This window comes from Aspergillus homomorphus (assembly GCF_003184865.1).
Source record: "Aspergillus homomorphus CBS 101889 unplaced genomic scaffold BO97scaffold_18, whole genome shotgun sequence".
Taxonomy (NCBI): domain Eukaryota; kingdom Fungi; phylum Ascomycota; class Eurotiomycetes; order Eurotiales; family Aspergillaceae; genus Aspergillus; species Aspergillus homomorphus.
Window position 1 is genome coordinate 485,520 of NW_020291904.1, and position 14,698 is coordinate 500,217.

General features: G+C 52.7%; 6 protein-coding genes across 6 annotated transcripts; 3 read left to right on the forward strand and 3 right to left on the reverse strand.

Moving 5' to 3' along the window:
- Window positions 1-211: 211 nt before the first annotated feature.
- Window positions 212-930, forward strand: BO97DRAFT_470503 (uncharacterized protein; the record flags this gene model as incomplete). Its single annotated transcript, XM_025699951.1, has 3 exons — window positions 212-370; window positions 405-436; window positions 491-930. 3 exons carry the CDS (start codon window positions 212-214, stop codon window positions 888-890), a joined length of 591 nt encoding a protein of 196 aa, XP_025551462.1. The 3' UTR covers window positions 891-930.
- Window positions 931-2,652: 1,722 nt separating this feature from the next.
- Window positions 2,653-3,967, reverse strand: BO97DRAFT_470504 (DUF689-domain-containing protein). The gene is made up of 2 exons (XM_025699952.1): window positions 3,181-3,967; window positions 2,653-3,112 (listed from the first exon to the last, which is right to left on the reverse strand). Exons 1-2 carry the CDS (start codon window positions 3,851-3,853, stop codon window positions 2,805-2,807), a joined length of 981 nt encoding a protein of 326 aa, XP_025551463.1. The 5' UTR covers window positions 3,854-3,967; the 3' UTR covers window positions 2,653-2,804.
- A 1,197-nt stretch (window positions 3,968-5,164) lies between these two features.
- On the forward strand, window positions 5,165-8,843 carry ams1 (alpha-mannosidase). Its single transcript, XM_025692725.1, has 4 exons — window positions 5,165-5,464; window positions 5,535-6,043; window positions 6,113-8,102; window positions 8,156-8,843. Exons 1-4 carry the CDS (start codon window positions 5,319-5,321, stop codon window positions 8,775-8,777), a joined length of 3,267 nt encoding a protein of 1,088 aa, XP_025551464.1. The 5' UTR covers window positions 5,165-5,318; the 3' UTR covers window positions 8,778-8,843.
- Window positions 8,844-8,861: 18 nt separating this feature from the next.
- Window positions 8,862-10,588, reverse strand: BO97DRAFT_443320 (chromatin modification-related protein EAF6/MEAF6). Its single transcript, XM_025698357.1, has 3 exons — window positions 9,870-10,588; window positions 9,491-9,784; window positions 8,862-9,352 (listed from the first exon to the last, which is right to left on the reverse strand). Exons 1-3 carry the CDS (start codon window positions 10,353-10,355, stop codon window positions 9,065-9,067), a joined length of 1,068 nt encoding a protein of 355 aa, XP_025551465.1. The 5' UTR covers window positions 10,356-10,588; the 3' UTR covers window positions 8,862-9,064.
- Window positions 10,589-10,751: 163 nt separating this feature from the next.
- Window positions 10,752-12,086, forward strand: BO97DRAFT_470506 (low-affinity Cu transporter). The gene is made up of 4 exons (XM_025699953.1): window positions 10,752-10,976; window positions 11,089-11,287; window positions 11,422-11,602; window positions 11,656-12,086. Exons 1-4 carry the CDS (start codon window positions 10,890-10,892, stop codon window positions 11,771-11,773), a joined length of 585 nt encoding a protein of 194 aa, XP_025551466.1. The 5' UTR covers window positions 10,752-10,889; the 3' UTR covers window positions 11,774-12,086.
- BO97DRAFT_65649 (putative F-box and JmjC domain protein) lies at window positions 11,721-13,771 on the reverse strand. Its single transcript, XM_025700968.1, has 2 exons — window positions 13,235-13,771; window positions 11,721-13,125 (listed from the first exon to the last, which is right to left on the reverse strand). Exons 1-2 carry the CDS (start codon window positions 13,576-13,578, stop codon window positions 11,931-11,933), a joined length of 1,539 nt encoding a protein of 512 aa, XP_025551467.1. The 5' UTR covers window positions 13,579-13,771; the 3' UTR covers window positions 11,721-11,930.
- Between the last annotated feature and the right edge of the window lie 927 nt (window positions 13,772-14,698).

Consider the following 14,698-nt stretch of genomic DNA (forward strand, 5'->3'; position numbering starts at 1 on the left):
TAGCTAATTGACCTCCTCGCAACAGGCGTAGGCCCGCGCAGTTCCTAATAGTACCTTGGGGCCCCAGGTCTCGACCGGAAACTACTCAACCTACCTTAGGAGCATAGTGGGCAGTCACTTGACATAAAGCCTGCACTTGTTCACCGCTGCCTGATCACTTTCCCACTCTCACACCAAAAGCCATCCTCAATCCCATCCATATCACCGGTAGATGATTAAGTCGAATATCCCACACTGGCTGTGTCTTTGTGTCGCCGCACTAGGCGTTCATAGTATCGCCAAACCCGTACAACAAAAGCCTCTCGTCGGCGTGGACGTTATGGTCAAAGAGAACAAGGTCCCCGGGCACAACGATGCTATATACGATATCGTGCCAAAAGGAACACCAGCTATTGAACGTTGAGTTCCTTGAGGTTGCCCCAACGCCTATTCTCGCGTAAGATTCTCTGCTTGATATGCCCCTTGATCATGACGTCCTGACATCCTGAAGTGACCGCGTCTTTTTCGTCTACCTGCGCAGCGATCTACCTGAATCCAAAAAGAAGAAACTAGGACTCTTTGATGAAAGCCTCATCAATGCGACACTCTCTGTGAGCGGCTCTGTTGTCTACCCGGATGGTAGCTACATGGAACCAAGGTCCTTTACAATGCCGTTAAAAACTATTTCCATCAACGATGCAGCCCATTTCGTCATCCGCGATTCTAATGGTACTCAAATTGATTACCTACCTAGTAGCGACCGCAGTGATATGTTATTAGATTTCCAGATTCCTGCAATGTTTTTGAAGAGCGGTATGTGGACTTTTGAAGTCGACGCCAGGCTCGGAGATAAAGACAATTCTTGTCTATTTGCCATGTCGTTGACACAATGGTTAGATTGGGGGCTTTGAGAAGTAGGGTATTTGGAATGATCTGCAGGCTCAATGTTATCGTGTAATTTTACATGGGCATTTTACCGTTAAGTCTTTTAGTGCTCCGCTCTGCGTCGGTAGTTTTTGAGCTGTCTATATGGTACCATTAATCCTAAGCTGAGCAGGGTTCCTACTTTGGGTTCAACCAAGAACCCAAACGCGCTCCCAACGAATACTGAGACTTCGAACTCGGTCACAATTCCCTAGTGCAGGGGGAAGGAGGCTTAATATATCCATCTAGCAAATTTTCTCATCCCATAACCCTATAGTACGCAGCATTTTAGTTACCTCGATAGGTAGGAGGAGTTCGCGCGTCCAAGCTCATCCTGCGTAGGTAGAAGCAAGATATGTATTTACTATAACCAACCAGCACGTTGGGCTGTAATACTCCCCGGACTCGCTTCACTTTAACGTCTGGCGTGGGGAACCGAGCGTTTTATGCTCCCCGAAGTCAGCTGGCAGTGCTACAGTAGCATTCTCGGCATCAGGCTGTCAGAATTCTCTTTGCTCTTACAGTGCGCCGTGCCAAGAGGCCGTGTGGTGGCTGGGCAGCCTGGCTGCATTTGTATTCTATGTACTAGTATATCAATGATCAAAGCCACCACGAGGCTATGCGGATACGAGTCGAGGTGATATGGCAGTATAATATCCCATCACCTACCCGTCAAGAGCCAGTTCGAGTTCACAAGGAGATGTATACATAAGGGCCTGTCCATTCTCTCCCACGTCCCCATCTATGTATTCAGTCTTGCAGTATCGATGATATCTACCTATACCTATACCTATACCTATACCTATACCTATACCTATACCTATACCTATACCTATACCTCAACACTCCTGTCCTGCTCCAAACAACCAACTCAAGCAAAAGCCTCCCTCACTCCGCATCTCCAATCTCATCGAAGTGACCACTCTAGCCAATACATCTCTACCTCTACAACCCCAAACCCACCCAGCCCAAACCAACATGTGCATCCGCGTCCTAGGCACATGGCACTACCTCTGCGGTCACACGCAGCACTACCACGCCTACAAAGCGCGCACGAACTGCTGGTTCGGCTGCGGCACGATCCTGGGTGAGGTTGTCGGTCCAGACAGGCAGGATCTGTCCCGGCCGTGCGCTGCGTGTGTTAGTTCCGGGGTTTATTATAAGAGGGGGACGCGGTGGTATCGGCGGGATTGACCTTCTTTCCTTAGGTTGGGAGGAAATGGGGTCTTTTTTAGGGGGGAAGTGATATCTTGGCCTGGGAGCTGGTCGGCGGGGTTGATGCGGCCTGCGTCGGTGACTGTGCTTTGTGCTTCATTTAGCTGTTGGTTGGGTGGTAGATGGTGCAGTGGAGTTGGGGAGGTGTTGGGTTTGGGGTTGAGTCTTGATGGCTGGGTTCTTTTGGATACCTTCTTATACTTACATACTTATATGCTGTGGGTCGGGAGGCGGGAGGGGATGGTATGTTTTGAGACTTTTTGCTGGTTGTTGTATTGGGCTTTGGCGTTTGTAAACGAGAAGGGGAAGAGTGCTTTGCTGTCTGTAGGATTGTAGCATGGATTAATCGATGGATAGGGAGTCACGGATGAGATTGTTGTCTTCGGTGGATGATGGTAGGATGCGGAGTATACCTAAGATCTAAAACTCTGGTTGGTGCCAGTCGATGTATAGTACAGTACGTCCTTGTCGTATCTGTATATCCACCTTGGACCTAGGATTAGACTACAGCGCACAGTCGCTTCGAGTCAATGCCACAAAAAAGTCAGATTAATAATTCCTGATATCATCCATCCCAAAGTCGTCAAAGATTCTATCTATTTTATCCAGCCCAGGAGAAAACCCCGAAACCCCGTTACCCCGGACCCGACTCCGCTAAAAGAGCAAACCAAACAGTAAGAAGCACGCTACAATTGCACAACATTGTTCATGATCTGGACCTCCTGGCCAGGCTTGAAGGCCGGGAGACCAATGAAGGGACATCCATCACACCGGAAGGCATCGCCCAGAGCGCAGTTTCCGCACGAGCCTGGCTTGCCCTGCACGGTGAAGTCCAGCTCGTTCAGATCGTCCGTCTCGAGCTTCATCACGTTCAGCGCCTCGTCGGCTTTCTCCCGCTGGGCTTGCTCCTCCGCTTCCAGTCGCGCAGCGAGACCGCACGTGCAGTCCTTGCAGGCCCGTCTTCTGCGGCCTTTCTTGGGTTGACATTCGGGGGCTGTAGAGATGAAAGGTTGCTTGTTAGTGACTAACGTTGATGAGATGTGGGAAGGTAGGTTCACTCACGAGGAATGGGTCTCTTCAGATCATCCTCCGACAACAGTTCGTCCTCGTCAATCAATTCGTCGTCATCGCCGTAGTCGGCGTCATCGTTGATGATGCCCATGGCCGGGGCCGGGGCAGCCTGCGCAGGAGGAGCGGTCGGAGTAGTTGTAGCAGCAGCAACGGGCGTCTTCTTGGCCGCGTCCTTCTTTCCGCCCCGACGCAGGGGAATAGCGAACACCTTGCCCTGGTCGGCCTTCTCGAATCCACCGTCCGTCTTGACCAAGCCCGCCAAAACCGCCTCCCGCTCCTCGGCCTCTCCGAAAACATTATCTTGCGTCTGGAACTTAGCGCCCGCCTTCATGGACGGCACCAACGCGCCGTAGACGCTCCGATTCAACAGTTGGAGCGCCTCGGAGCGTCGCGTGCCATCGGTGTCGGTGAGGACGAGGACGAGGTCGTATGTGCTGGCGGGGAGGGAAACGAAACCACCGGCGACGCGGTCGAGCATCTGAAGGTCGGTGGTGGCGCGGTCGTAGGTGGTGAAGAGGTCGCGCAGCTTCTCTTCTTGGGTGGCGATGGAGGGGGGCGCCAGGAGGAGGATGCGCTTCGAGGAGGGGTTCACCGACTTGACCGGAGGTGGGGGAGCCAGGTCGAAGTCGGGAGTGGTGTCGATGGTCACGAACGAGGGAGCCATGGCGATTGGTCTTCCTGTGTGTTCGTCTAAAGGAGAAGTGTCTGCGAATGGATTTCAACTGTGTTTGTGGATATCAGATAGTAAAGGTGGGATTGTGACTGCAGATTAAATGGAAATCTCTCTGCGTAGTTGGTTCGGCGATTCGTTTTTTTGGCTGACTCAAAAAATGTCATCTGACGGTAACGTGATTGGCTGGCGGAGGTGGTGGGAGAGATTGTCGGCGCGGGTTATCAGATTACTCATCTGCGATGACAAATCGATAGAATTCCGAGGAGATCATGGCTTGATGATACAGACAAGTGTCAATCGGAGAGGCATGATAGGGTACTAGGTATTGTGTATCTTCAGTCAGAAAAATGCAGATTGCAATCTTGAGTTGCTTGGTGGTTTGCTGCTGCTGGCGTTCTGTGTAGCTGGAGCTGCAGTCCTGCTAATCGCCCTCCGAGGGCTTCTGCCCCGCAGTTCTATCAACACCTCTCGTTCTATCTACCTATCTCTCTACTGAGTATCATCATGCCTTAAGAGTCCTCTTGGGACTATTGTTCTTTCATCGCTATTGCTGGAAAGAACACGCTAACAGTATTCAATCTTCATCGACGAAACAACCGCCATCGTTAAGGCCTTTGGACCACCTTATCGGCCATCAGACCCCAGTCACTTCCTCACGGTTCCCCGCTCGTTCTAATGATGTCACTGATAAAACCATCATCTTTGGTCTCAATGAGAGGTCGGCAACGATGCTGACAGGGGATACAGATGGCCTCTGTTGCACAATCTTATAATCTTCTGACTCTACTCTTGCTCCAGGAGGCTGCTTTCTTGATGCGCCTGCGCCAACATACGTGGTTCTGGACGCATTCCAGAGGGAGGCGCTCTCCGCAGTTCCCACCCCGGAAGCGGCTACCAAAACCGACGCCAAGCATGAATTACCGGTTTTAAACACCCAGACAACAATCAATCAATCGATGGATGTCTCACTTTGGTGCTCGGGGGTATAGCATGATGAACGGCTTGTTCTATGACTTCCTCAAAGCTTCTCTCGACGTTGACACTGGGGATAAATGTGTTCTAGGCTTATAGTGTAACGTGCCGCTTAGCCTCTATAGAGGGATAGTCAAAGGAAGGATCGGCGAGATAGTATTGTAAAGAAGTCATCAAACCAGGATAAATGGGTTACTAGGTAGAATTGTGATACCCCGGATTCTGGAGGAGCTCAGCTGACCGCAGTTCAATCACTTGGTGCCTGCCCGTTCCTGGCAGCTCCCCTTCTCTCCTCTCTCTCTCTCTCCACCACATCATCTCCTCCCCCTCATCCTCTTCATCCCCCGTCTCTGTCCTTCATCTTCAAACTCTCCACTTGAAACCAATCATCAACTAACTTAATTGTCCCTGTAGATTGGGACAATTCATCATCCTTGAGCGCTCCCATCCCACTTCCCCTCCCACTCCAACTAGACCCGCGGTGATGGGTGGAGCCATGCCCCGACAAGCCCCCAGCGGCTTTCCCCGGACCCCCGAAGGCCCCGTCGGCCAGCGTATCCAATCCATCTACACCGACCGTCTCAAGCAATTTACGTCCTCTGGTCAATACGAGGGACAGAACCTCCTCTCGTGAGTAAAACGCCCCTGTCTCACAGCAATACGTCCATCACAATGATTATTGTAGCTAATACTAGTCCAGCAAGTTCTACGAGGCTGTCAATTCCGACGAAGACCATGTCAAGCTTTCCGTATACTCCGTCCCCGACCTCCAGCGTCCACCTTTCAAAGAAGCCACATCCCATGAGTTTAAGCCAACCCACATCGGGGCATCGTTCGGTCCAAGCTGGTCCACCCATTGGTTCCACATCCGCTTGACAGTCCCCAAGGACATGCGGGAGAAAGAACGCCTGGAGTTCCATTGGGATGCCAACAACGAGGGCTTGATCTGGTCGGAAGACGGTCGGCCTCTTCAGGGCCTCACCGGTGGGAATGAGCGTATCGAGTGGATCATCCCCGACGCCTGGCGCGACGGAGAGGAGCACGTCTTCTATATCGAGATGGCCTGCAATGGCATGTTCGGTAACGCACCTGGCGGAGACTCCATTCAGCCGCCCGCTCCGGATAAGTATTTCACCTTGAGCAAGGCGCAGATCACTGCAGTCAACCTCGAAGCTCGGGCGCTGTTTTATGATTTCTGGATTATAGGAGGTATGCTGTTAGCCCTCGTTCCTCGATTGACGCTGCCGTAAAATATGCATTTAACTGATCAATTGCCAGATGCGGCGAGAGAGTTCCCAGGAGACTCGTGGGAAAAGCACGAGGCCAACATGGTGACCAATGCTATCATTGATGCTTTCATTGCGGGCGATGGAAGCCAAGAATCTATCAAAGAGGGCCGCAAAATCGCGAGAAAGTATATCGGAGACAATGTCGACTCTTCAATGGTGTATGAGACCGACACGGATCCGATTGTCTACGCAATCGGGCATTGCCATATCGACACTTGCTGGCTCTGGCCTTGGGCGGAAACAAAGCGTAAGGTGGCCCGATCCTGGTCAAACCAGTGTGACCTGATGGACCGGTATCCGGAGCATCGCTTTGCTTGTTCTCAAGCACAGCAGTTCAAATGGCTGAAGGAATACTATCCCTCTGTCTTCGACCGCGTGAAGCAATGGGTTAAGAAGGGGCATTTCCAGCCTATTGGTGGTAGCTGGGTGGAACACGACACCAACCTGCCAAGCGGAGAGTCGTTGGTGCGACAGTTTCTTTACGGGCAACGCTTCTTTGAGAGTCACTTTGGAGAACGCTGCACAACCTTTTGGCTGCCAGATACCTTCGGTTATTCAACGCAGATCCCCCAGATCTGCCGTCTTGCGGGGATGAGCCGGTTCTTCACTCAGAAGCTCAGCTGGAATAACATCAACAATTTCCCCCACACCACCTTCCAATGGGTCGCTCTGGATGGAAGTCAAGTCATGTGCCACATGCCTCCATCGGAGACTTATACTGCAAGTGCCCATTTCGGCGATGTCAAACGCAGTGTAACCCAGCACAAGTCATTAGACAAGGACAATACATCACTCTTGGTCTTTGGAAAGGGTGACGGCGGAGGTGGCCCAACCTTCGAACATCTGGAAAAGCTGCGTCGTTGCCGCGGAATGAGTGACAAGGTTGGCTTGCTTCCTCGCGTGAAAATGGGAGAGTCCGTCGACGATTTCTTTACACGACTTGAACAGAAGGCTGAAGATGGTACCAAATTCGCAACCTGGTATGGTGAACTGTACTTTGAGCTTCATCGGGGCACGTACACCACGCAGGCCAACAACAAGCGAAACAACCGCAAGTCGGAGTTTTTGCTAAGGGAGATCGAATATCTCGCCACACTGGCAACTCTTCACGGAGACAAGGGTTATCGGTACCCCAAGAAGGAGATTGATGAGATGTGGGAGGGTGTGCTCTTGTGCCAATTTCATGACTGCCTTCCTGGAAGCTCTATCGAAATGTGCTATGATGACTCCGACAAACTCTACAAGCAAGTCTTTGAGACGGGCCAGAAGGTCAGGAAGGAAGCGCTTCGAGCTCTGGGGATTGGCAAGAAGACCAGCAAGGACTTCATTGCGCTCAACACCCTGCCTTGGCAACGCTCCGAAGTGGTCAGAATTCCTGCTGAGTCTGTAGCATCGGGTGGTCCGAAGTATGCATTGGTCAGTGGAGAAACTGGTCTCATTCGGTGTCAAGTGCCTGGGCCTTCCAAGACAGCGCCTGCTGTTACAGTCTCCGAAATCAAGCCCGGTATCTTCCGCCTGCAGAACACAAATCTCAGAGTCGATGTCCAAAACGGGGTTATTACGTCTTTGTATGACCTTGAAGCGGAGCGCGAGATCATTCCTAAGGGCGGAAAGGCCGGCCAGCTAGTTATTTTCGACGACAAGCCGCTCTACTGGCAGGCGTGGGACGTGGAAGTTTTCCACCTCGACTCCAGAAAGGAGCTGCACTCGGTGAAGACCGCCATTTCCGAGAAAGATGCTTATCGCGTCAGCGTTGTCAGCGAAACCAGGATCAGCGAGAACAGTTGGGTAAAGACTACTATCAGTCTCGCTGCTGCCAACGGGGACCAACCCTCATATGTTGAATTCGAGAGTGAGGTCGAATGGCGCGAGACAATGAAATTTCTCAAGGTCGAGTTCCCTGTAGACATCACCAATACGGAAGCGTCGTATGAGACACAATATGGGATCATCCGGCGTCCAACGCATTACAATACCAAGTAAGTCAACCATTGCGAACAGGGCCGAAGTATGCCACTGACTTGTCTTCCAGCTGGGATATGGCCAAGTTCGAAGTATGCTGCCACAAGTGGGCTGATTTGTCCGAGTACGGCTATGGAGTCTCGATTCTCAACGACTCGAAGTATGGCTTCGCCACTGCCGGCAATCTCATGCGTCTCTCGCTGCTACGCGCCCCGAAGGCGCCAGATGCCCACGCAGACATGGGCCGGCATCATATCCGCTATGCCATCCTACCACACACAGGACCACTGGATGCACGCACAATTCGAGCCGGGTATAGCTTCAACCATCCTCTTGTTCTTGAGCCTGCCAGCGGCCAGGAAGCCGGCGATGCATTCAAATCGCTCGCGCTCTCGGGCAACCCGTCGTTGGTAATTGATGTGGTCAAGCGTGGCGAAGACGATGAAGACGTGTCCCGGGACAACCTGCCTCGGCGTTCTGGTAGGAGTGTCATCCTCCGTGTCTACGAGTCGCTCGGAGGCAAGAGCCGCGGCACCATCCATACCAAGCTTCCCATCACCAAGGCGTGGAAATGCAATGTCCTTGAGGACGACGAGACTCCTCTGACGCTTACACAGCGCGCTGAGGGAGCGACGGATATTGAGATCGAGCTGAGGGCTTTTGAGGTAGCGACGTACCGTCTGCAGCTGTAGTTTTGCCGTTTGATATGTCTGGGATTAGTCTATAGTGTCAATCATAACATACCGCCACACAATGACAACATATTGATTGTTCTTGCTAGTCATGAATGAGATTTATTGACGGTAGTTGTACAAGAGGATATCACGAATAGAATACAGCCCAGCGCAGCCCAATGCTGAGCAAGAAAGAGAAAACAAAGCACAATATTCTAACTTTCGCACGCCAAAGCTCCTTAACCAACGACCTAACTCCAGCCACTCCAACCGATCCTAAAACAAACAGCTTCGACACGCGACAACTAATCCCGTGGTGCCCAACTGATCTTCAAACGTTTCGTCGGCGGACGATCACCATCCGTCCCCTCGTCATCATTATTATTCCCACCCTTACCTTTATTCGCATTGCTCCCGCCGCCGCCGCCGGACTTCTTCTTGTTCTTAGACGACTGGCCCTTGACACTATTCGCCGCCGACGAGGCATCCCCGTTGTTATTGTTCCCAGCTTTTCCTGTCGAGCCATTGTAAGTGGAGCTAGGGGTTGGGGCGTGCGAGGGCGTCGTTTGTACAGATGAGGGGGCAGGGGAGTCCTAAACCATTTTACTGGGAGTTAGCATTTGACCCTTCTTTCCTTCCTCCTTCCTCCCTCCCAGGAGTATGTAATCGCATCCCCAACCGGAAAAAGGAGGGGAAAAAACCAGAACGGAAGGGAAAAGGGGAAAACAAACCCGCATATAACTCGCCGAACTCCTGGAGAACACCCGATCCGCCTCCGTAACAGCCGCCTTCCGTCTCGCACCACCACCACCACCACCACCACCACCTCCTCCTCCTCCTCCCCCTCCAGCACCTCCTCCACCGCTACCACCCCCACCCATCCCAGAGGATAGAGACAAAGCTAACCCCCCGCCACCGGTCGTCGACCCCTTGATATACGTATCGAATCCCTTGATGATGTTCCCTGCTGTTGTTTCCTCGAGGTAGGATTGTTCGAAGCGGTAGATTTGGTCTTCCAGTTGGGCCTTTCGTTCACCCCCTAGTTAGTTCTCGGTTTTGTGGTGCGGGTGCGCTTGGGCTTGACTTTCTGGACTCGGGAGGGTAACGAACCATACTCTTATCCATCAACCGTTTCTTCTGCAGCGTGTCGCGGAGCTCACGCCGTAGTTTCTCGTAGTACGGTAGGCCTCGATTCGCTGTTGCGGTTCCGGGGGTTTCTGTTGCGGGAGTTGTGGTTCCTACTCCGCTTCCGGCGGCGGTCGGTAAGGGTAGGGTGTTGTTTTGGGTCGTTGTTTGCGCTGCTCCTCCTCCTGGTGGTCCTGCTGTTGTTGTGGTGGTGGTGGTGCTGGTGGTGCTGGTGCCGGGTTGAGGCGTGGCGGTGTTGTTGGTGTTGTTGCTTTTACTGTTCGTGTCGCCGTTTAGGTGCTGCGTTACGTCGCGGAGGTGCGTGGGTGTGTTGCTTGTTCCTGGGGCTCCTGCTCCTGCTCCTGCTCCTGCTCCTGGTGTTGGTGCTTGGGAATGCGAGGGGGTTGCATTTGCGGCTTGGGATTGGGTTGCTCCTCCTGCTGTTGCGGGGAGGGGTGCCGGGGATGTCATTCTTGCGGTTGCGGGCAATTGGTTTCTGAGGCTGAGGTTATAGGTGTGTTGGTGGTTCGGATGGGATGGGAGTGAGTCGCGAGCGCGTTGGTCTCGGTCTAATCGCGCGGTATTATGTTCTGTAGGTTGATAGGTTGAGTGCCGATGCTGCGCGAAGAAGCGTGCTCAAAGCTGAGGAGTAGCAGCTGGGTTTATTCAATTCGCGCCTGCAATTCAATCAATGAAGATGGGTGGTCGCGGCGTTGGGATCAAATGCCCCGAGCACCTGGGGCACTGCAGGCAGATCTTATCGACCGTTGAACGGCCGCTGTTTGTCTGGTTTGCATCTGGGGCGGAGAAACCGTTGGTTTGTTTGGTGCTTTTCCGATAGGCACTTACGCCATCCCTCGCTGCTGCTCCTCTCAACTCCAACTCCGTTCCTCTCCTTGGCTTGTTGGTCTGAGATCTGTGATTGTTGCATTTTGCTATAGAATACTCTTCTTGTGGAAAGATTCTGACAATAAAGAACGGTCCTTTCAACTCACGGCCTACAAGATGGATCACTCGATGCACCATATGAACATGGATATGGACCATGGCCACGACCATGGAGATATGGATATGGGGCAGTGTAGCATGAATGTACGTTTCTCATTTGCCTGCTTTCCTCTAACGCTCTGTCGTGAGACAACCAGAGCAACGGCACTATACTTCCTTTTTCTGTGCCCTGCGGCGACATGCTAACGCGCCCTAGATGCTTTTCACCTGGTCTACGAAGAACCTCTGCATTGTCTTCCCCCAATGGCGTGTCACCGGCACCCTGTCCCTTCTCGCCTCGTTGCTGCTCATCGTGCTCCTGACCGCCGGCTACGAGGGCGTCCGCCAGCTTACAAGGCGGTTCGAGGTGGCACATGCGAAGCGATTGAGCGCATACACAACCCCCGCAGTCGGAGGTAAGTTGTTTTCTTTTCGTGTGTATTGGCGGTGGAGGGAACTGGCAAAAGGGATAGCACCTCGTCTTCTATGGTCATGGGTTTCTATGCAAGCCCTTGCTGAGATGATGCGCCTGACAATCCCGTGTTTGAAGGCAGCGAAGTCCACGCCGATTCTGCGCCGGCCAATGACCCTCCAACCCAGACACTGCCTGTCCCGATCGCCGGCTCACAGCTCGTTGTAGGTAGGGATAGCAGAAAATCCGTCGAGCAGAGAGGAAAGATTACCATGGCCGCGTTGTATGCTGTGCAGGTGTTCTATAGCTTTTTCATTATGTATGTCTCCCCTGGCTATCCCCTGTCGAAACGGACTGTTCTGATCTGTCTAGGTTGCTCTTCATGACCTATAATGGTCTGGTCATGCTGGCTGTCGCTGTCGGCGCCTTTGTAGGCTACCTGGCGTTTGGAGACGATACTTCCGCTAGCAAGACGGTGGCGTGTCACTAGATGGGCGCGCGGGCTGGGTCGGTTGGAAGCGGTCTCAAGTTTCTGAAGAATAGGCGTCACTGGGCTGGAAGTTCAGACGCTGGTCGTTCAGGGTGTGGGCGTTGTCATAAATATTGCCAAAGTCGTTCTCTTAGAACGCGAGGTGGGAAGATCTGGATCACGGGACCTCGATGTCGCTATCGTCGCCTCCGAATCCGAAGCTGAACCCTCCACCTCCACTGGTCTCCTCGGGCCCGTCTTGATCTGTTTTTCCATGAACAATTTCATCCCACTTTCTCTTTTTGCCTTCCATCTTCTTCCTCAGCTCCTCCTGTGCCTGCTGGAGCAGCTCTGGGTGGTGCTCCTGCATTTTAGCCAAGAACCGTTCGTAAGGATTATGCACGTCTTTCCTAAACCCGGAAACCTGATCCGCCTTGTTGGACAAGAAATCCAGAGCAGCGCTCAGATGAGCGCGAGGAATGAAGTTCTGCGTAATGGCGATAGAGGGTTCGATATTCACGACCAAGTGCCACCATCCCGAGGGCACATGGAGGATCTCTCCCTCCTTGCAGATGCCCTCGATGCAGCCCGGGGTGCGCCGGGCTTCCGCGTGGAACCCAAACAGCCACTCCGCAATACTCAGCGGCGAGGTCACCTCACTCTGATCTTCCGACACATAGACTCCCGGCGGAGGCGGGAGCTTGGACGACGAAGGGAACATGATCCAGTACTTGGAGCCGCGAATGACCGCGTTCCACGCGCTGGTGGCATTCGGGTCCTTGTGGAAAGTACTTCCAGACCGTTCGGGTCCGACAATCAGCCACTGCCGGTCTGGCCGATCATTGCCCAGCACGGAGAAGAAGTCCTCTCCAAAGCAGGCGAGCGGCCAATAAGCGGCCTCGGGTTCCTGATCCCGCTGTCCAACCTTGAGTCCCATCTTCGACACAAACGCGCGGTCGAAGAGATACAGCGGGCTCTCGTCGGAGTTGTTCTTCATGTACTCTACATAGCTGTAGAACGGCCAGTCGACGGCCTCGGCGCGGAAGACGGTCTCGCCGTAGTCGTAGAGCAGCGAGTCCACCGTCCACTTCTTGAACGCCGGCCACTCCTTGACGGGCTCCGTAAGGATGAAAGGCGTGTCGGTCCATTTCTCGTTGAATTCTTCGTAGGAGAGATCGGGTAATCGGGAGATCTGGTTACGGGCCGGAATGCCGTTAACGTAGGGGTCGAGACTGATGTGCGCGCAGTGGAAGGGACGGTGCAGGACGTCCGAGTAGAGGTTCGAACAGTCCAGAATGCACACTTCCGCCGGTGGGATGTTCAGATAGCTGGAGCGCCATGTTCCTTTCCAGGTAAACTTGGCCGGGGGAGACCTGACAGTGGGGTGTCAGTGCAGAGCTTGAGAGATACTGGGCGGATTGCGATGCAAGACCAATCCTGGCAAAGGCTACCCAGCACGTAGATGGTGAATCTAGATCTTACGCAATAAACAGAGCCTTCCACAATTCTTCGGCCCGGGTGAAAGCATAGAATGCTTTACAGGTGCGTCCAATACGCACCAGACTTGACCCGTCAAGGTGCTCCAACAGCAGCAGGATAAACTCGTCCGGCAAAATGTTGAAGGTCCCAATTGCATCCCGGAGGTTCGCAGTCGCAAGCAGGGCGTTGCCACTAGGCTTGACTCCCAGTGGATGACCGGGAATTGCATCATGAGCTGACTCGCCCTCCGGTTCAGGATTGGAGGTGGAAGTCGGATAGGTATGTGTTACCATATCCTGACCTAGGGACAGGACACCGTCCCGAGCATTGATGTCCGGCATTTTCATGCTTGCGATTGAGAGTGGGAGGAAAAACTGAGAACTAAAAGTGACGAAGCTGAGATTCTGGAGACTTTCCCGATTAGGATGGGGGGAAGAGAAACGCTGCAGTGGCCGAGAGGCGGTACGAGTACGGTACGTTACAGGACTGAACTAGTAATTTTGAGTAACACCCACATTGACCACATTGAGGAGAGAGAGGGGAGGGGGAACAATCAGGCAAGAGAATGCCCGACCATGCACACCCTAACCGAGGGATACCCGTTCACAGACAGTGCCAGAGATATGGAAAGAGGAGATATGGTCCAATTTTGTCACAAGGGCCAGCACTATGAGCTTAAGCTGTACCCAATATCGTCTTCAGGATGAGTGAGGGGCCCCTGGTGTTACGTAGTTTCATTCGTGCTGGTCAAATAAAACTTCGATGGCAAAAATACAGGGGCGAACAAAAACGTGGGATATTTGCCACATGTAGCAGGCGGTGAACGTCAGCTGCACTAAACCAGCGCTAAAAGTCAAAAAATTTCAAACCGCGTCAGAACAAACAGCGCCAGAGCAGGGAAGAAAAAAAAAGAGAGTGAAAAAAAAAAAGTTCGCTCGTTCCGCCGCCGCTTTCTCTGCCCCATTCATTTTCCCACACCAGGCGTCGGCCATCCAACTTGAGAATCTTTCTTCCTTTTTCTTCCTCAACCCCTACGACTCTAGTAGTCTTGTGATATTCTTACAACTTTCAGAAGTTGTGTTTCCGGTACGTCTCCATCTCATCAAGGCCTTCTTTTTAACCTTGGCGTCAACCCCTCCCTCTCTGCATTCCTTGCTAATAGGCCTTTTGGCAGTTTTATTCCCAAAACCCCACCGTCTTATTCGATCACAGAGCGTCGCCTGTGGTCACCTTCCTACAACAACACCGCAATCATGGCTTCTAACGACAAGGGTTTGGAGGAGATCCCCGAGGGTACGTTCCATTCGACTATCTTCAACCTGGAATATTCTTTTTCTTCATCTTCAAGCGAAATGTGTACTTGGAGGAATGCTGGGTCCGTTTGTCAGAGGGCTTGGCTAGAACGAAAAAGAAAAACTCTTGCAACCACGAACACACAGCTTCGCAAAGGCGTTATACAGACGAGCT